The 21,799-nt window shown below is 44.1% G+C and overlaps 1 protein-coding gene across 2 annotated transcripts in view; it reads left to right on the top strand.

Moving 5' to 3' along the window:
* TMEM132A (transmembrane protein 132A) overlaps positions 1 to 21,799 on the top strand; it is an 849,435-nt gene that overhangs the window by 812,231 nt on the left and 15,405 nt on the right. For both annotated transcript variants that reach the window (XM_075349137.1, XM_075349136.1), the window contains exon 11: positions 20,376 to 20,570. In XM_075349137.1, the coding sequence (XP_075205252.1) occupies positions 20,376 to 20,570 (195 nt within the window). The remainder of the gene's footprint in view (positions 1 to 20,375; positions 20,571 to 21,799) is intronic.

The following is a 21,799-nucleotide window of genomic DNA, read 5'->3' as shown; positions in this document are numbered from 1 at the left end:
ATACACATATGTTTCATCTCTTTAGAATGATAAAATCATGATAAGAAACATGACCACAATATCTTCTACCTGACACCTCAAGCCATTGCAGGCACATCAGGTTTAGTCATTTTGTTTTGTTCATCCCTTTTATTTATTTTATGTAATTGTATATATGTTGTGTTGTTTCCCTTTGTATAGTCTTATAAATACTGCCTACCTTTTGCATTAAATTTACAGTGGAACCTTGGTTTACGAGAACAATCTGTTCTGGGAGTGTGCTTGTAAACCAAGTTACTCGTCTAGCAAAGCAAAATTTCCCATAAGAATTAATGGAAGCTCAGACAATTCATTCCACAACTTGTTCAATGTTCCAACCACAAACATACACGCACACACACACACACACACATCAGATAACATACACTCATACATCAGATCACACAGTCATATACACATACATATACACACACTCAGACACACACACACACACACACACACACACACACACACACACACACACACACAATCAGATTCCACATCATTCCTCCCTGTGATCTCTGTGCTGCACGCCGTCCTCCCCTGCATCTGGCCGATTCACCTATCAGAACGCACCCATCCACACACATCCGATCGCACACTCACATCTGATCGCACACTCACATCCGATCGCATACACTCACACACACTCTCGAAATCGCACATACCGGTACAATCGCGTGCGCACACTCACCACATCCTGTGATACCACGCGCTTCCAGCCATGTGATGCAGGATATGCTCACCTCACCTTCCATTCCATTCCCATTTGCCTCCTGGTTCTTGTAGTCCGCAGGTACAGGATGTGTATCGGATAACTATTTCGACCGATGCCGGCTTCCGCTTTCAGCTTTCAGCGCTTCAGCAGCAGACGTCATACGCAGGAGCCACTTGCCTCTGATTGGTGCTGAGAAGCAGGTGACAGCGGTAGTTCCTCCATCGTTGCGATGGTTACTGGATACACATACTGTACCTGCGGACAACAAGAACCAGGAGGCCGGCGAAGGAACGGAAGGTAAGGTGAGCATAATGCGCGTGTGTGCGTGTGTGTGTGTTTTGTGCAGACTGCAAGAGCAGGTCAGAGCGCGGTGAAAGTACGGAACCGGAAGTGTGTGCGGTGAGTATTTGCTCATACAGCAAATATTGCTCATAAACTGAGTTAGAAATTTACAGCAAGCTTTGCTTGTATAGCGAAATACTCGCACAACAAGTTGCTCGTAAATCGAAGTTCCACTGTATAAAAAATTAGTTTTGTTCCTCTTTGTCTACATTTTGCTTCCTTGTAGCCATACGCTACCTGTAACAGGTGTCCAATGGCCTGTAAAGTGATTGGTGATGATAGCTATTGGTTCTTTTTTTGTTATTGTGGAGTTGACAGTGACTGTATTGAGTCAATATATATTCCATGCTTTGGAATTGGTTGTATACAGTGCCTACAAGTAGTATTCAGCCCCCTGCAGATTTAGCAGGTTTACACATTCGGAATTAACTTGGCATTGTGACATTTGGACTGTAGATCAGCCTGGAAGTGTGAAATGCACTGCAGCAAAAAAGAATGTTATTTCTTTTTTTTTTTTTTTTTTAAATTGTGAAAAGTTTATTCAGAGGGTCATTTATTATTTAACCCCTCAAACCACAAGAATTCTGTTTGGTTCCCCTAAAGTATTAAGAAGTATTTCAGGCACAAAGAACAATGAGCTTCACATGTTTGGATTAATTATCTCTTTTTCCAGCCTTTTCTGACTAATTAAGACCCTCCCCAAACTTGTGAACAGCACTCATACTTGTTCAACATGGGAAAGACAAAGGATCATTCCAAGGCCATCAGAGACAAGATCGTGGAGTGTCACAAGGCTGGCAAGGGGTACAAAACCCTTTCCAAGGAGTTGGGCCTACCTGTCTCCACTGTTGGGAGCATCATCCGGAAGTGGAAGCTTATGGAACTACTATTAGCCTTCCACGGCCTGGACAGCTTTTGAAAGTTTCCACCCGTGCCGAGGCCAGGCTTGTCCGAAGAGTCAAGGCTAACCCAAGGACAACAAGGAAGGAGCTCCGGGAAGATCTCATGGCAGTGGGGACATTGGTTTCAGTCAATACCATAAGTAACGTACTCCACCGCAATGGTCTCCGTTCCAGACGAGCCCGTAAGGTACCTTTACTTTCAAAGCGTCATGTCAAGGCTCGTCTACAGTTTGCTCATGATCACTTGGAGGACTCTGAGACAGACTGGTTCAAGGTTCTCTGGTCTGATGAGACCAAGATCGAGATCTTTGGTGCCAACCACACACGTGACGTTTGGATACTGGATGGCACTGCATATGACCCCAAGGATACCATCCCTACAGTCAAGCATGGTGGTGGCAGCATCATGCTGTGGGGCTGTTTCTCAGCCAAGGGGCCTGGCCATCTGGTCCGCATCCATGGGAAGATGGATAGCACGGCCTACCTGGAGATTTTGGCCAAGAACCTCCGCACCTCCATCAAGAATCTTAAGATGGGTCGTCATTTCATCTTCCAACAAGACAATGACCCAAAGCACACAGCCAATAAATCCAAGGCCTGGTTCAAGAGGGAAAAAATCAAGGTGTTGCAGTGGAAGGAGCTCAAGATTAAAGTCCACATGAGACACCCAAAGAACCTAGATAAGTTGGAAAAGATCTGCATGGAGGAGTGGGCCAAGATAACTCCAGAGACCTGTGCTGGCCTGATCAGGTCTTATAAAAGACGATTATTAGCTGTAATTGCAAACAAGGGTTATTCCACAAAATGTTAAACCTAGGGGTTGAATAATAATTGACCCACACTTTTATGTTGAAAATTTATTAAAATTTAACTGAGCAACATAACTTGTTGGTTTGTAAGATTTATGCATCTGCTAATAAATCCTGCTCTTGTTTGAAGTTTGCAGGCTCTAACTTATTTGCATCTTATCAAACCTGCTAAATCTGCAGGGGGTTGAATACTACTTGTAGGCACTGTGTATACTATACCCTTACTGTGAGCACCTCAATAATCCGCCTAGCACTGTAAACAGTCGCAACCTCGTCCATTAGGGCTATGTGTGCATGCTCCATTTTTGTGCATTTTTGGCCGCAAAAAACACACAAAAATGCACAAAAACGCACCTGCGGCAAAAACGCAACTGAAAAAACCCATGCGTTTTCACTGTGTTTCGGTGCGTTTTTGGCTTCGTTTTGCTGCGTTTTTGTTCCTGCTCTTTGCTGCATTTTTGTTCCTGCTTTTTGCTGCGTTTTTCAAATGCATTCCATGGGTGAAAAAACGCAGAAAAGAATTGACATGTTGTTAATATCTGCATTATCACTTGGGCTGTCTGTCTCCTTGACATGGTTATTGCCAGCACTGATTTCACATGTAAAAAAAACAAGCTGCCATAATGGAAAAATACAGTAAGGCTAGGTTCACACAGGGCTTTTTTGGTATGTTTTTTTTCCTGACCAAAACCTGTTCTTGTGGCAGGAAATCTCCTTTGAGTCATCTGCATTTTTGGTGTGTTTTTCATGCGTTTTTTTAGTGGTGTTTTTGCTGAAGATTTGGTGCGGATTTGCTGCTTTTTTTTCTACAAAATGGGTTGTATCAATGAAAAAACGCAGCAAATCTGCAGCAAGGAATTGACATGCTCATTCTTTAAAAACCTGGCCAAAAACGCAAGTGTTTGACAAAACAGTCAGGAAAAAAACCTGATGTAATGTGTTTGTGTGTGTGTGCATGAGATTTCAGAAATCTTAAGGCCACTTCGCACATAGCGAGATCGCTAACAACATTGTTGATACGTCACAGTTTCTGTGACGAAACAACGACTTCACCAGCGATCTCGTTATGTTTGACACGTACCAATGATCCGCCCCCTGCTGTGAGATCGTTGGTTGTTGCTGAATGTCCTGGGCCATTTTTGGCTCGTTGGAGTCCTGCTGGGCAGGATGGATCTGTATGTTTGACACCTACAAACGATCTCATTAACGACGTAGATGAGAACTTAAAGTGTGACACTTAGGCATGTAGTTGCGTCACCTTTTCCGCTCCCCCTCTGCACCGATTGCTTGGCGCTGAGAACAGTACTGCGTGCTGATGTTACATTCAGTCCAGGGGTGGACCCACGGGACCATGCACCGGACTCCCCCAGGGAGGCCACCAAGAGCAAAACCCCTATACAGGAACTGTCTGGCGACCACCCCAGAGGGCCTAGATGCACAGTAGCCGGAACACAGGCGGGATACCGGGAGCGTCCTTGGAAAGTCCAGAGGGAATACTGAGGCCAGTCCCGTGATGTATTCGGACCAGAGGGAATCGGAACGGATGACCGGAGCCGGGTGAAGACAGCAGGCAGAGTCCGGAACCAGTGACGAGTGCAGGCCGGAGACTTCAGATGTAATCCAGAGCCGGTGGCGGAGTAAAGCAGAGGGACAATGGAGAGGTCCACTGCTAACGGACACCGGGGAATCTCCAGGGAGCTGGACCAGCTGTGGCACACACCGAGCGTCAGGTTCTGAGTACAGAGACAGGATTAATACAGGAACAGGACACAAAGGGCTTGAACACAATCACAAGATACTAAGCTGCGAGAACTTGTTGAACAAGCACCGCCCGTATGTAAGAAGAAGTCTTTTATACCCTGCACCTGCAATCAGCCATCTCCTGAAGCCCAGGAGCCAGAGGCAAGCACAGGAGGCCGCGGACAGGATGCAGAGGAGCCGGAGGCAGAGTCCCGAGTCGCAGCAAGCCGGGGGGACTGCCGAGCAGGAAGCACAGGGGACGCAGGGGAGCAGAGCGGGAGCCTCAGCCGCGGTCGGTGAGCACGGGGACCGGGTCAGTGGGTACGGAGCGGTGCCGGGACACCGGGACCGGATCAGTGGGTAAGGAGTGATGCCAGGACACCGGGACCGGATCAGTGGGTAAGGAGTGGTGCCGAGACACGGGGACCGGATCAGTGGGTAAGGAGCGATGTCGGGACACCGGGGGCATGACATCTGATTGGGTATCGCTTCATGCTTTATTCTTTTTTGAGCTTTGCTTTGAGGTTAGAACCTGCGACTACACCCGGATTCATTCGTACTTTGTTCCCGATTGCTTGCTTGCTTTTCGGATCGAAGCTGAAGTCGCAGATTCTATCCTCAAAGCAAGGGTCAAAAGGGACAAAGGATGAAGCGATACAAAGTTGCCTTCTAGGCCGGCCGCCTAATCAGAACGCAGTATTGGCCACCAATCGGAGCGGAGGGGTGTGGAAAAGGCGACGCATATGCACGGCTACGTGGCTTACATCGTCAAACACTACGCCACTATTCGAGGTTGGAATCGTTACATAGCTGCTGTGTGACAGGGTCCCAACAACCAGCGAGATCGTTATACAGGTCGCTGCATCGTTACTAAAGACATTGGGAAAATGACTGTGTGACATCTCACCAACGATCTCACCAACGATTTAACAACGATCCGGAAACTGTGAGGTAGTAACGATCTCGGTACCGATCTCGTTATGTGTGAATGGACCTTTATAGACTTTGCTGGGACTGTAAAAAGCAGCTTTTTATTAGCATGGATTTACATAAAACCAAGGCAAATCTGCAGCTAAAAAATGCAGCAAAAACTTACCAAAAATGCCCTGTGTGAACATACCCTTAAGTCCTGTGCGCATACTGCGTTTTTTGCCGCGGTTTTGCCGTGGTTTTTGCTGCAGAAAAGGTGCAGTTTTTGTTCAGAACCTTCCTACAGTCCTTCCCCAGCAAAATCTATGAGAAATTCAAAATGCTGTGTGCACACTGCATTTTTGTTTTGCTGCAGAATTTGTGCAGCAAAAAGAAGCAGCATGTCACTTCTTTCCCGCAGGTACCTGTGGTTTTGTCATTAAATAATGGTTAAAAACCGCAGGGACCAACCCACGGAAAAATAGCACCAAAACCGCAACAAACCGCAGTAAAACTGCGGATTTTGGGTGTGTTTTGTTGCGTTTTTTTTTGCCGCAGGTACGGAATTCTGCCAGAGGGTGCGTATTTTACTTCCTTTTTCCCAGTGCGCACAGACCCTAAAACATGTGCAGTTATTGATTACTCAGCACTATACCTTTAAAGCTATACATTTGACATTGTGTTCTCCAGTACAACTTTAGAGTTTGAACTACTGTACATTTCTGAAAGAAGATCTGTTTTATACATAATTAGCCAAAGCTTATTATACACAACACCATAATTTTTGAATGTTTTTTTTTTGTTTTTTTTTAACAAAGGTTGGGCTTCATTAATTGATATTACAGGGTTAAATTGTCATTCTAGTAAATACAGTAAGGGACAAATATTATTTTTGTATTTCTTTATAGTTTAATTAATAAAATACATCCAACACTTTCACCCTATTTATTTGTCACAAAATCATCTAGCAAAAATGCATTTAGATCCTTAAAGAGAATCTGTCAAAATGTTATTGCTATATTATTGGAGAGTAGCAAGTAGTAGTGACAGAGACTGTTTCCTGTGATGTGTCAGTTACTGGCCTGTTAGGTGCAGTTTTGATACAATTACAGTTTTCTCTGCTGCAGATCTAGCAGTGTTCTGAATGCTGGGTCCTTTATTACCCCACCCACACCACTGATTTGCAGCATTTTGCAAACGCTGTACATTGACAAAAAAAATGCTAATCAGTGGTGGGGCATAGTTAAACAGAGCAGGAGGACTACATAGCACGAGACATCTAGTCCTGTAGTAATAATCTCCTGCTAATAAAACACTGATTTGATTGAAACAACAACATACAGCCTAGTAATAATAATCATAATAATAATTATTCATTTATATAGCGTTATTAAGTCCACACCGCATTACATACATTGGCAATACTGTCCCCATTAGGGCTCACAATATAAATTCCCTATCAGTATGTTTGCGGAGTGTGGGGAAAAAACGGAGTTCCCGGAGGAAACCCACACAAACACGGGGAGAACATACAAACTCAGATGCAGATGTTGTCCTTAGTGGGACTTGAACCCAGGGCCAGTAAAGTGAGAAATCCCTGGAATTAGGCTTTAGGCCCTACATTATGCTGCTTTCAGATAGTGCGGCAAAACGGTCTAACAAATTACCTTTAACCCCTTAGTGACGGAGCTAATTTTCACCTTAATGACCAGACCAAATTTTGCACTTCTGACCAGTGTCACTTCATGAGGTTATAACTCTGGAACGCTTCAACGGATCCTGGTGATTTTGAGATTGTTTTTTCGTCACATATTGGACTTCATGTTAGTACCAAATTTAGGACAATATTTTTTGCGTTTATTTATGAAAAAAATTGAATTTTGGCAAACATTTTGAAAATTTAGCAATTTTCAACTTTTGAATTTTTATACCGTTAAACCAGAGATTTCTGTGACACAAAATAGTTAATAAATAACATTTCCCACATGTCTACTTTACATCAGCACAATTTTGGAAACAAAATTTTTTTTTGTTAGGAAGTTAGAGGGGTTCAAAGTTTATCAGCGATTTCTCATTTTTACATCAAAATTTACAAAACCATTTTTTTAGGGACCACATCACATTTGAAGTGACTTCAATAGGCTTAGGCTGCTTTCACACATCCGGCTTGAGCTCTGCGGCTCAATCCGGCTGTGCAAGCTATGCAACGGATGCGGTGAACACACCGCATCCTTTGCATAAGTTTTTCCTTTGCGGCCAGTCCGGTTTTTGCCGCTTGCGGCATGCTACTGAGCATGCGCAGTGGCAAAAACCGCATGCGGCGGCCGGATGCGGTTATTGCCGCATCGCGCCGCATCCGGCCGCCATAGGCATGCATTGAAAAATGCGGCGCATCGGCCGAATGCGGCGCGATGCGTTTTTTTTTTGCAGCACGAAAAAACGTGCCAGGCAACGTTCCATCCGGCCGCCGCATCGGCTAAATCTTCCGCATGCGGCAAAAACCGGACGGAATGCAAGGCCATGCAGCACAATGCGGCACTAATTAAAGTCTATGCAGGAAAATCGCAACCGGCAGCAAAAAAAAAACGGTTGCGATTTTCCTGCAAAGTGCCGGAGTGTGCCGCATTGCAGAAACCGGAGGTGTGAAAGCAGCCTTAGATGACAGAAAATACCCAAAAGTGACACCATTCTAAAAACTGCACCCCCCAAAGTACTCAAAACCACATTCAAGAAGTTTATTAACCCTTCAGGTGCTTCACATGAACAAAAGCAATGTGGAATGAAAAAAAGCAAAAATTAAATTTTACCTAAAAATGTTGCTCTAACCTAAATTTATTCACTTTTAGAAGAAATAACACAACAAAATGGACCCCAAAACTTGTTCCCCACTTTCTTATGAGCACGCCGATACTCCACATGTGGTCAGAAACCTCTGTTTGGACAAATGGGAGGGCTCGGAACAGAAGGAGCAATATTTGAATTTTGGAAAGCAAATTTGGCTGAAATAGATTGCGGGCACCATGTTGCATTTACAGGTCCGCTAAGGTACCTAAACAGAAGAAACCCTTCACAAGTGACGCCATTTTGGAAACTAGACCCCTCAAGGCCTCTATCTAGGGGTATAGTGAGCATTTTAGATCCACGGGTACTTCACAGATTTTGTTAACGTTACGTTGTCATATTGAAAATTTTAATAATTTTCTCAAAAATGTTGGTTTGACATCAATTTTCTCACTTTTTCAAGAGGTAATTCCAAAAATTTGACCTCATGGTTTGTTAACCACTTTTTTATGAGCGCGGTGATACCTCACTTGTGGTCTGAAACCTTTGTTTGGACAAATGGGAGGGCTTGGAATGAAAGGAGCAATATTTGAATTTTGGAAAGGAAATTTGGCTAAAAAAGATTGCGGGCACCATGTCGTATTTGGAGGTCCCCTAAGGTACCTAAACAGCAGAAACCCCGCACAAGTGACCCCATTTTGGAAACTAGGCCCCTCATGGAATTTATCTAGATGTTTGGTGAGTACCCTGAACCCCCAGGTGCTTCACAGAATTTTATAACGTTGAGCCATGAAAATAAAAAAATAAAATTTTACCACAAAATTGTTATTTCAATCAGGTAGCTTTTTTTTTCACAAGGGTAACAGGAAAAAAATCACCATGAAATTTATTGTGCAATTTCTCCTGAGTTTGGCGATACCTTATATGTGGTGGAAATCAACTGTTTGGGCGCATGACAGGGCTCAGAAGGGAAGGAGCGCCATTTGACTGCATAATGGGCTGGAATCAATAGCGGACGCTATGTTGCATTAGGAGAGCCCCTGAGGTGTCTATACAGTGAAGCTCCCCAACATGTGGCCCCATTTTGGAAAATAGACCCCTGAAGGAATTTATCTAGATGTTTGGTGAGTACCCTGAATCCTCAGGTGCTTCACAGAAGTTTATAATGTTGAGCTGTGAAAATAAAAAAAATACATTTTTACCACAAAATTGTTACTTCAACCAGGTAGCTTTTTTTTACAAGTGTAAAAGGAAAAAATTCAGCATACAATTTATTGTGCAATTTCTCCTGAGTATGCTGATACCTTATGTGTGATGAAAATTAACTGTTTGGGTGCACAGCAGGGCTCGGAAGGGAAGGAGCGCCATTTGACTGCACAATTGGCTGGAATCATTAGCAGACGCTATGTTGCATTTGGAAAGCCCCTAAGGTGCCTATACAGTGGAGGTCCCCCACAAGTGACCCCATTCTGGAAACAAGACACCTCAAGGCTTTTATCTAGGTGTATATTGAGCAGTTTGAATCCAAGAGTACTTCACAGAATTTGATAAGCTTAGGTTGCCATATTGAAAATTTTCATTTTTTTCACAAAAATGTTGCTTTAGCATCGTATTTTTTACTTGTTCAAGAGGCAACAACAAACTGTGGACCCCACAGGTTGTTATCCAATGTCTTATGAGCACAGGGATACCCCACATGTGGCCAAAAACCTCTGTTTGGATAAATGGGAGGGCTTGGAATGGAAGGAGCACCATTTGAATTCTGGAAAAGTTGAAATAAATTGCGGGCACCATGTCACATTAGCAGGGCCCCTTGGGTACCTATACAGCAGAAAACCCCCACAAGTGACCCCATTTTGGAAACTGGATTTTATTCAGGAGTATAGTAAGCATTTTGAATCCACAGGTACTTCACAAAAATGTTGCTGTAGCAACAAATTTCTCACTTTTAGGCTATGTGGCCATGATCCAGCGACACGGCGTCTAGTGCACAGTGTCAGCCTTCCTGCAGAGATGTGAGTGTTGTCCACAGGAGAACGCAGCTGCCCATGCCCACGATTTGGGTTCAGGCTGCTGTGGAGCTCTATGCTACCTGCAGAGAACACTCTTGTCTCCGCAGCATAAATTGACATGCTGGGGCTCGGGAAGCTGCGCCACAGGTCGGTTTATGCTGCGGAGAAAAGAAGCACATTGGCAATGGGATTTCTAAAAATCCTTCCACTGTGCTTCTACTGCACAATGCAGCGCTATGGATGCAGGGAAAACACTCTGCGCCCAAAACGCTGCAAACCCTGATTGTGGGCACACAGCCTAAAATGCTACAATGGATGAATGGATAGATGTCAAACATATATAACGTCCCACCCCCCTGCATATTCTAAGCTGGCGCCCTTTAGTGCCTTTCATGTGGCACTAAAGGGTGCCTAGCCTTGTATTTAGCCCCCCAAAAAATTAATAATTAAAATAAACGACGTGGGGTCCCCCCTATTTTTGATAGCCAGCTAGGGTAAAGCAGACAGCTGTAGCCTGCAAACCACAGCTGACAGCTTCACCTTGGCTGGTGATCAATTTGGAGGGCTCCCCAGGCGGTTTTTTAAAAAAAAAAACAAAAAAAACAAACGTGGGGTCCCCCCCAAATTAGATCACCAGCCAAGGTGAAGCGGACAGCTGGGGTCTGGTATTCTCAGGGTGGGAAGAGCCATGGTTATTGGACTCTTCCCAGCCTAAAAATAGCAGGCCGCAGCCGCCCCAGAAGTGGCGCATCCATTAGATGCGCCAATCCTGGCGCTTCGCTCCAGCTCATCCCGCGCCCTGGTGCGGTGGCAAACGGGGTAATATACGGGGTTGATACCAGCTGTAATGTGACCTGGCATCAAGCCCTGGGGTTAGTGACGTCACGGCATCTAAATAGATACCCGACATCACTAACCCAGTCAGTAATAGAAAAAAATAAAGACAAAAAAAAATTATTTGAAAAAAAAACTCCCCGAAACATTCCTTTTTCACCAATTTATTGAAAATAAATAAATTTCGGTCGCTGTAATCCATTTTGGAGGTCCCTCGGTGACTCTGGACCTTCTAGAATATGGGGGGCACGTTCAGGGAACGTATCCCCCATTTTCTGGAAGAGCAAGCTCTCCATGAGCAGTGTGGGTGCAGTAATCTGAGAATACTGCACTCACACTGCCCCGGTCCAACCTAGGGCAGAGTGAACTGCAGTAACCTCATTCCAGAATATGAGGGGCATGCTCACAGAACGTACCCCCCATTTTCTAGAACAGCAGGCTCTCCATGTGAGGAGTGTGGCTGCAGATTACTGCACTCACTCTCCCCCGGTCCACAGCGCAGCAGCGAGGTCAGCGTCTCTGCTTGCAAGGATCCAGCTGACAGCCGCTGTCTGCGCATGCGCCGCCAGCTTTCTAGGAGGCGGAGTGATCGCGGGGACGGAGCAGCAGCCAGGTAACGGGGCTGATCGGGGGCTGACCGGGGGCTGACTTTTCTGCCGCATGTGACGTGTCACATGCGGCAGAAAGAGCAGGATGAATGCGGCCGCGCGCTGTGCACTGTGCACCGCAATCTTGCATGCTCCGGAGGGGGGGAAGGGAGAGCACTCTAGAGAACCGGAGCGGCTCCGGTGGACCAGAGGGCTCCGGTGGACCGGAGGAGGGGTCAGGGGGAGGACATTTCCCTCCGATCTGAAATGTTTGATCATTTCAGATCGGAGGGAAATTAATGCAGAGCCGGCAGCGGCGGCAGTTTTCTGTGCGCTTCGGCGCCATTTTGACTGCTCCGGAGGGGGGGTAAAGTGGTGTGGGGACTCTCCGGTACCGGGGGCTTTGGGGGCACTAGGGGTTTATATTTCTTTCTCATCTGACATGTTTGATCATGTCAGATGAAAAAGAAATCAGTTTTACTGGCCATTTATTTTTTTTTCATGTGTTCGTCGGTATACGGTGTATACTGCCGATCACATTATCGGGGTCCAAAAAAACCACCCCGATTCATAATCTGGGGGGGTCTCAGCTACCCCCGGTAGCTGAAACCCCTGAGATTTTCGGTCGCTGGGGAGCGCTACAGGGTTTTTTCGGGCCGCTGCTTTAAAGCGGCGGAACAGAATAAGTACCCTGTTTTGCCGCCGCTTTAAGTCGTACGGCCGTCGTTATGAGGTTAATGACGTTGTCCAGCCTTAGACTACTAGTTTACAGTCACTTGTGAATCCTCATTTTGTGCACACTGCATTTTAGTGGGGGAAAGTAAGGTAATTTTACAATTCTGTGAAGCATCTATGAGATGAAATGTTCACCACACTGGTATATTAGTTTCTTGAGGGTTTAGTTTCTCAAATGTGGAGGGCTTCTGTTGTTTTGACATTCTGAGGACTCTGAAAAGTGACATTGACATAATAGTTGTTGATAGGCTGCAGCACTGTGATGTCATGACTACAGACCATGTGATTACTGCAGCCAGTTAATGGGCTCATCTGCTTGTGCTCTGTACTTTCAAAGAGCAATTTTGCTCAGTGACCGGCTGCAGTTTTATAACTTGCATCCAACACTGCAGCCTGTCAACAAAGACCAAAAATTCCAAATAATTCAAGTGACCCAAAAGGGACCCCTTCTGAGGAAGAGACGAAACGATCGTTAAGGGGGATCCTGGGACTCTTATGTAAGATCTATATTTATGCCTTGGTTCATCACCGCTCTGTATGACCTGTTTGACAAAATGTTGATTTAATCCTTGTACCTGCTTGATAAGTATTGCTCTAATCACATCAGTGTATATGGCTTAATGGATGGCTTGTCTAGTAACACGCTGATGTAATCTAAAGCCTGCTTTACACGTTGCAATTAGTTGTACAATCGCATTTGCGATGTGACACGCCCAGGTTGCATACGGGATCTTATGAGATTGCACGTAGGTCGTTCATTTGCTGTCACACGAGCGTTAGTAGTCTATGATAAATTGATCAATTTTGTGTGCGATCCTTTAGATCATGTGTTCTGTGACGTATGCATTGGGCACCTTTTTTTTTTTTTATTTATTGACTTGCCAAGCGTGTGTAATGTGTAGGGAATCGGGATGCGTTTTTACTATGTCATCTGCCATTCAGCGCTGCTACATGGCCGCTAACAGCAGACACAGACAGCCATGTAGCAGAGCTGAATGGCAGATGACAGCAGACACAGACAGACATGTAGCAGAGCTGAATGGCAGATGACAGCAGACACAGAAAGAGCCGCACTGTCAGAATGAACTCGGGTTAACTTCACCTGACTTCATGGTCATGCTGCGGCTCTGTCTGTGTCGCGCCCTGATTAGCGGTCACCCCTTAAGGACTCACCGGTGACCGCTAAACTCCTGAGTAACTGAATTGAGCAGCCCTCTCTCATACTCACCGATCCCCGGTGCGGCGCTGCACGGCATTCACACTGCTCCGGCGGCTTTTACTATTTTGAAAAAGCCGGCCGCTCATTAAACAATCTCGTATTCCCTGCTTTCCCCGCCCACCGGCGCCTATGATTGGTTACAGTGAGACAAGCCCCCACGCTGAGTGACAGGTGTCACACTGCACCCAATCACAGCAGCCGGTGGGCGTGTCTATACTGTGTAGTGAAATAAATAATTAAATAATTAAAAAAAACGGCGTGCGGTCCCCCCCAATTTTAAAACCAGCCAGATAAAGCCATACGGCTGAAGGCTGGTATTCTCAGGATGGGGAGCTCCACGTTATGGGGAGCCCCCCAGCCTAACAATATCAGCCAACAGCCGCCCAGAATTGCCGCATACATTATATGCGACAGCTCTGGGACTGAACCCGGCTCTTCCCGATTTGCCCTGGTGCGTTGGCAAGTCGGGGTAATAAGGAGTTATTGGCAGCCCATAGCTGCCAATAAGTCCTAGATTAATCATGTCAGGCGTCTATGAGACACCCTCCATGATTAATCTGTAAGTTACAGTAAATAAACACACACACACCCGAAAAAATCCTTTATTAGAAATAAAAAACACAAACATATACCCTGGTTAACCACTTTAATCAGCCCAAAAAAGCCCTCCATGTCCGGCGTAATCCAGGATGCTCCAGCGTTGCTTCCAGCGCTGCTGCATGGAGGTGACAGGAGCAGCAGAAGACACAGCCGCTCCGGTCACCTCCACACAGCAACTGAAGACAGCCGTGCGATCAGCTGAGCTGTCAGTGAGGTTACCCGCTGTCACTGGATCCAGCGGTGGCCGCGGGTAACCTCAGTGACAGCTCAGCTGATCGCGCTACTCACCGCCGCTCCTCTCACCTCCACGCAGCAACTGAGGGGAGTAGCGCGATCAGCTGAGCTGTCACTGAGGTTACCCGCGGCCACCGCTGGATCCAGTGACAGCGGGTAACCTCACTGACAGCTCAGCTGATCGCACGGCTGTCTTCAGTTGCTGTGTGGAGGTGACCGGAGCGGCTGTGTCTTCTTCAGCTCCTTTCACCTCCATGCAGCAGCACTGGAAGCGACGCTGGAGCATCCTGGAATTCGCCGGACATGGAGGGCTTTTTTGGGCTGATTAAAGTGGTTAACCAGGGTATATGTTTGTATTTTTTATTTCTAATAAAGGATTTTTTCGGGTGTGTGTGTTTATTTACTGTAATTTACAGATTAATCATGGAGGGTGTCTCATAGACGCCTGGCATGATTAATCTAGGACTTATTGGCAGCTATGGGCTGCCAATAACTCCTTATTACCCCGATTTGCCAACGCACCAGGGCAAATCGGGAAGAGCCGGGTACAGTCCCAGAACTGTCGCATATAATGTATGCGGCCATTCTGAGCGGCTGTTGGCTGATATTGTTAGGCTGGGGGGCTCCCCATAACGTGGAGCTCCCCATCCTGAGAATACCAGCCTTCAGCCGTATGGCTTTATCTGGCTGGTTTTAAAATTGGGGGGGACCGCACGCCGTTTTTTTTAATTATTTAATTATTTATTTCACTACACAGTATAGACACGCTCACCGGCTGCTGTGATTGGGTGCAGTGTGACACCTGTCACTCAGCGTGGGGGCGTGTCTCACTGTAACCAATCATAGGCGCCGGTGGGCGGGGATAGCAGGGAATACGAGATTGTTTAATGGGCGGACGGCTTTTTCAAAACAGTAAAAGCCGCCGGAGCAGTGTGAACGCCGTGCAGCGCCGGGGATCGGGGATCGGTGAGTATATGAGAGAGGAGGATAGACTGACATGGACAGAGAGAGAGGGACAGAGATAGTGACCGACTGACAGAGATTAGTGAATGACAGACATTGTGAGGCGCTTCAGAACGCAGCTTTTCAGCTGCGCTCTGAAGCGGACCTTTTTTAAGCTGCGGTGCAGAGCGCACACCTGCGCACATAGCATCAGACACCAAAATCGTATGAGGGATGTCACACGTTACAATTGACTAGGTTCGTGCAACAAAACGCTCAATTCTAGACAAAGATACGATGTGTTTGCGATCAACAGTTTTGCGTTCAATCCTGATCGCACGTAGATGTCACACGCAGATACCTCACAAACGATGCCGGATGTGCGTCACTTACAACTTGACCCCAACGACGGATTGTGAGATATATTGAAGCGTGTGTAGCGGGCTTTACTCCTGCAACAAGATTGAATCTTGCTCTGTTAACCCTTAATATACCTGTTTGAGAAGTATTGCTCTAAACACATCAGTGTTTATGATTTTATGTGGCCTGCCTAGTAATATGCTGATGTGATACTATTCCTGTTAATCATATAACAGATTGAATTTTGCTCTGTTAACTCTTAATATATAGTAGATACATAGGTATATTGGGCATTTGTTTACAAAGAGTTTTTCAGCAATTCATGTGACAACGTGAGTGCTTACAGAGAATTTTTTCTGATGCAGTTTTTTTATGGCTTGCCTTAGAAATAATAACTATACATAGATTCATTGAAATAAGCAGATTATTTCTACCTCTAAACAAAACTATTCAACCCCTCATTCAGCTCATGTATCTGTGGTCTCTTAAATTGTTTATTTATTTTTAGCTGTATGCTAATGCACTAGCACTTTCCTATAGATCACAAATTATATATTATAATTGACCTCGATGGGGGCGGATTAGGGGTTGAATACTTTTACAGGAGACCAACCTCACAAAAACATATGTACAAAAGTGTGTTAAAAAAATAGTGTGTTATGAACCTGTGAATTTATCATGTACAATATTTAAAAAAAAGAAAAATTAACACTTGTTGAACCCAGGATATTTTTATATCATTATCCATCTTTTTAATATATTTCTTGTGTGTTTGTTTAATAAAATACTAAAGAATTTAATGTTTCATGAGAATTTGGGTCATTTGAATTATTTGGAATTTCTCATATTTGATGACCCTTAAAATAGCTTGATAAGTTGGAAATTCAACAAAGACCAAAGCAGCGACGGCGAGGCAGCACTTCATTGGGGGAAGGTGGATATAATTGCAATCCTATGAATGAAAAATAATGTCCTGGACAATGTATTCATCTTCATCTTTGATTATATATATATATATATATATATATATATATATAATGTAGATATATATAATACACATACACACACAGCTCTGGCAAAAATTATGAGACCACTGCACAGTTTTATAAAAATCAGCTTCTCTACATGTCTGACAGCCATTCTCTTCCAGTGTCAGTTGAATTCCAACCAGCGTACACCTCATTCTACTTAATGTGCTTCTGATTAGGTGATCACCTGAACCATCTTATTTAACGAGGGAAAGTATAAAAAACACTACTGTGGGCGTCACAATCTTCTTGCAATAGGACAAGCTGGATGGCAAAACGAGTGCTAGTAATATCCCAAAAGTAATAGGAATGAAAAAAAAACTTTTAACCATGCCAAGGGAGTTGAAAAAAAAGTCTTGAGTGAGGAAGAGAATAGCTCAATTCTGGCTTTACTAGCAGAGGGATACAGTGAGCGTCATGTTGCCTCCATCCTTAAAATTTGTAATACAGCAGTCCATTACAACAAGGTCAAGCAGCAGACATTGGGGACAACAAAGCTACAGACCGTTAGAGGGTGAATGCGACTCTCCACTGACCGGGATGACCGTCATCTTATTTGAATGTCACTCAGCAACCGCCGGATGACATCATGTGACCTACACAAGGAATGGCAAATGGCAGCTGGGATGAAGTGCACGGCAAGAACAGTTCATATCAGGCTCCAAGAGGCAGGGCTCAAATAATGTAAAGCTAGAAAAAAGCCTTTCATCAATGAAAAGCAAAGGAGAGCCAGGATGAAGTTTGTCACAGACCATAAGGCTTGGACCATAGAGGACTGGAGTAAGGTAACCTTCTCTGATGAGTCTAATTTTCAGCTTTAGAACGCTTTTCCACTTGTGATAAAATAATCACTGCAATACTCGTCCCGAAAACATGGACGAGTGTCATGCGTATGGTCTGCGTTTTTCTTTCTCAACTAGCATCTGTATGACATGCGAGTGTTATGCGAGTATCATGTAAGTGTCATACACGTGTCGTGTGAGTGTGTAGATTTGTCTCACCAAGAATCCGTGTTGCATGCGTATGCCATCCGTATGACATGCGTATACAATGCCGTGTGATATTTTTTTCGCACCCATAGAAAATCTGGTGCAATATATGCCGACATACGCAGCATGCTGCGATTTGATCAGTACGATTTCAGCTGAGGAAAAAATAGCAGAAGGATACTGCCTCATTGATTAATACTGGTGCGAGTGCAATCTGATGTTTTATCGGATTGCACTTGCACATATAAATCGCAAGTGGAAAAGAGCCCTTACAATTAAAGTCCTCACATCTGACTATTTAATTTAGTGATGATACCGCACCATCTCAATATTACATTCAATACCATTCTGGATCCCTTATTTTTCTAATTGTAAATTATAAATGGGATTAGTTGTTTTAACAATGAATGATAAAACCTAATTTTTTAGAAATAGTGCACTTTTTGCCTTATCCTTCAGTATTGAATGTAATTTTCAGCTTTGCTCAACACCTGGTCATCCAATGGTTAGACGGAGACCTGGAGAGACATACAAGCCACAGTGTCTTGCACCCACTGTAAAATTTGGTGAAGGATCGGTGATGATCTGGGGATGCTTCAGCAAGGCTGGAATTTGGCAGATTAAACTTTGCTAAGGATGTATAAATCAAGCTCTATACAAGGTTATCCTGGAAAACCGTTGCTTCCTTCTGCTCATGCAATGTTCCCTAACTCTGAGGACTGATTTTCCAGCAGGACAATGCGCCATGCCACACAGCTAGGTCAGTCAATGTGTGGATGAAGGACCACCACATCAAAACCCTGTCATGGCCAGCTCAAGCTCCAGACCTGAACTCCATTGAAAACCTCTGGAATGTAATCAAGAGGAAGATAGATAGTTAGGCTGTGTCCGCACTTTCCGTTTCCAACTGTGTTTCAGCTGCTTTTTAGGTCCGTTTTGAACTGCAGCGTTTTCATGCCAAAATGCATGCGTTTTGATTTTCCAGCAAAGTCTATGGAAAATGTGGATTTCTTGTCCGCACTTTGCGTTTCCAAACGCAGCGTTTAATTTGCATAATTTGGGGCAAAAACTGCGTTCAAAGAAGCAGCATGTCATTTGTTTTTGCCATTTGGGCTGCGTTTTGCTAACATTGAAGTCAATGAGAAGTAGCAAAAAGCAAGCAACATCAAAATTCCAGCGTTTTACATGCTTTTTAGCTGCAAAAACAATGCGTTTTGGACAACCAAAACGCATGCTTTTCTGACATCAAAAAAATAGAATGATATGTCCCTTTACACACACACATAGTCCGACAATTAAATTAATGAAAAATATAAATTTATTGATATTGTATCCATATTTATTATAAAACTGCTATAATTATATTAAATATCGCTCTTTTTGTTATGTTTTAATAAATTATGTGTGTATTCTTTTTTTCCACTTTTTTCATAGTGTTTGTATGTTAAAACCTTATTTAGTAGCGCCTTTGTAATCAAAACGCATCTAAGTTTAAGCAATGGAAAAGCATGTAAAAAGCGCTAAAAACGTGGCAAAAACGCGGTAAATACGCGTGCGTATTTTTGATGGTCAAAAGCAACTTTGCCAAAAGCAATTTGTGCCAAAACATGCATTTTGAACTGCAACTGGGACAACGCAAAGTGCGTACATAGTCTTACAAGCCATTAAACAAAAAAGAACAGCTTAATTTTCTGCACCAGGAGTGGCATAAGGTCACCCAAAAGCAGTGTGAAAGACTGGTGGAAACCATGCCAAGACGCATGAAGGATGTGATTAAAGATCACGGTTATTCCACAAAATATTAATTTTTTTTTTTTAACTCTTTTTGAGTTAAAACATTAGTATTGTTGTTTCTAAATGATTATGAACTTGCTTTCTTTGCATTATTTGAGGTGTGAAAGCAATGCAATGTTTTGTTATTTTGACCATTTCTCATTTACAGAAAATAAATACAAAATATATTGCTCGGAAATTCGAAGACATGTTGTCAGTAGTTCATAGAATAAAAAAAACAATATACATTTCCTCAAAAATATACCTATAAAGGGAAAAATAAGAAAAACTTTAAACTTTGCAGTGGTCTCTTAATTTTTGCCAGAGATAGATAGATAGATAGATAGATAGATAATACAGGGTGGGCCATAAGTATGGATACACCCTGATAAAATGGAAGTGGTTGCTGATATCACCTTACCGTTTGTGGTGTATTAGTTCATGGGAGGGGCAAAACATTTGAGGCTGGGTGACACCCATGGCGGCCATTTGCAAAGCCGCCATTTTGAATTTAACTTTACTTTTGTCAATGGGAAGGGGGTCATGTGACACATCAAACACATAGAGAATTGCACAAGAAAATGGTGTGCTCATTTTTAACGTAGCTTTATTCATTATCAAGTTATTGACACGTTTGTGACATGGAGCAACAACAGTAACCCACTAAATGATGTGCTCAAAGTGCTGCCCATTGTGTTGAATTGTCAACACGATTCTCTTCTTCCACTCTTGACAACCACTTCCATTTTATCATGGTGTATCCATACCTATGGCCCACCCTGTATATATAATGTGACATGATTGCCTGTGATAAGTGTTTCTTTGCTTTTTTTTTTTATATAGGTGCGCTCTCCACTCTCACATTCAATTCTTGGAGAGCAAACAATCTCAGTATCACCAGAAACTGTTTCCATCTTAGAACTACGTTCAAACTTGCTTTGGGGTATATATCTCTCTGTCACCCCAACTATTACCAAACATTATGGTGTTTTTAATATTTCATACATGTCTCAAGAAGCAAGAATGATTCCTAAACAGGTAAGCAACTATGGAGGGTCTCATAACATTTCTATTTGTAATTCTGGGCAGTGTTTGCATTCAAATGAGCCTTTCAGAGTCTGTATTCAGTGTCGGTCCGGGTTTGTTATAGTCCTGAAGATCAATTGATCTTTAAAAACGTCTGCTCAGACACAATAAAATAGTAACTGATGTAAATACAGCCAAAGAAGTTTATTAAAAAATGCATAAGGCTAAGCGTTTTGACTTTCCTCAGGCCATGACCATGTCTGTAACTAGCCATGAAGGGTGAAAAAGCAGCAGCTGACCAATAATGCCACATTGGTTTTTGCAGTTTTGGAGTTTTCAGAGCAGAAAATAAGCAGAAGCTTCAAGTTTTTGAGGAGTTTTGAATTTTTGAGGATGATTTGGAGCGTTTACACTGTAGAGTCTGGGCAAGGGGTGTAGCATAAGATGCTATAGGCTATAAATAAACATAAACAAAATAAACTGTTAGTATAAAATAGGATAGACGGATAGAGAGAGACAGAAAAAGACAGACAGACATAGAGAGCCAGAATGGGAAAGAGACAGGCTGGGCAAAGAGACAGCCGGAGAAAGATACAGCCCTGGAAAGAGACATCCCTGGAAAGAGACAGCCCTGGAAAGAGACAGATGGGCAAAGAGACAGACGGGCAAAGAGACAGACCAGGCAAAGAGACAGCCCTGGAAAGAGGCAGCCGGGCAAGAAGACAGCAGGGCAAGGAGACAGCTGGGCAAAGAGACAGATGCCCAAAGAGACAGATGAGCAAAGAGACCTTCCTGGAAAGAGACCTCCCTGGAAAGAGACAGCCCGGCAAAGAGACAGCCCAGAAAAAGAGACAGCCTGGCAAAGAGACCGCCCTGGAAAGAGACAGCCCTGAAAAAGAGACAGCCCTGGAAAAGAGACAGCCCTGGAAAAGAGACAGCCCTGGAAAAGAGACAGCCCTAGAAAAGAGACAGCCCGGGAAAAGAGACAGCCCGGGAAAGAGACAGCCCTGAAAAGAGGCAGCCGGGAAAAGAGACAGACGCCCAAAAGACAGCCAGGCAAAGAGACAGCTGGGCAAAGAGACAGATGCCCAAAGAGACAGCCCTGGAAAGAGACAGCCCTGGAAAGAGACAGCCCTGGAAAGAGACAACCGGGCAAAGAGACAGCCGGGCAAAGAGACAGCCGGGCAAAGAGACAGAGAAAGAGAGACAGACAGATACAGAGATTGAGACAAATAGACTGA

Source organism: Anomaloglossus baeobatrachus, chromosome 5 (genome assembly GCF_048569485.1).
Source record: "Anomaloglossus baeobatrachus isolate aAnoBae1 chromosome 5, aAnoBae1.hap1, whole genome shotgun sequence".
In the NCBI taxonomy this organism is placed as follows: Eukaryota; Metazoa; Chordata; class Amphibia; order Anura; family Aromobatidae; genus Anomaloglossus; species Anomaloglossus baeobatrachus.
The sequence above is the reverse complement of the archived record's forward strand: the minus strand, read 5'-3'. Positions and strand labels throughout refer to the sequence as shown.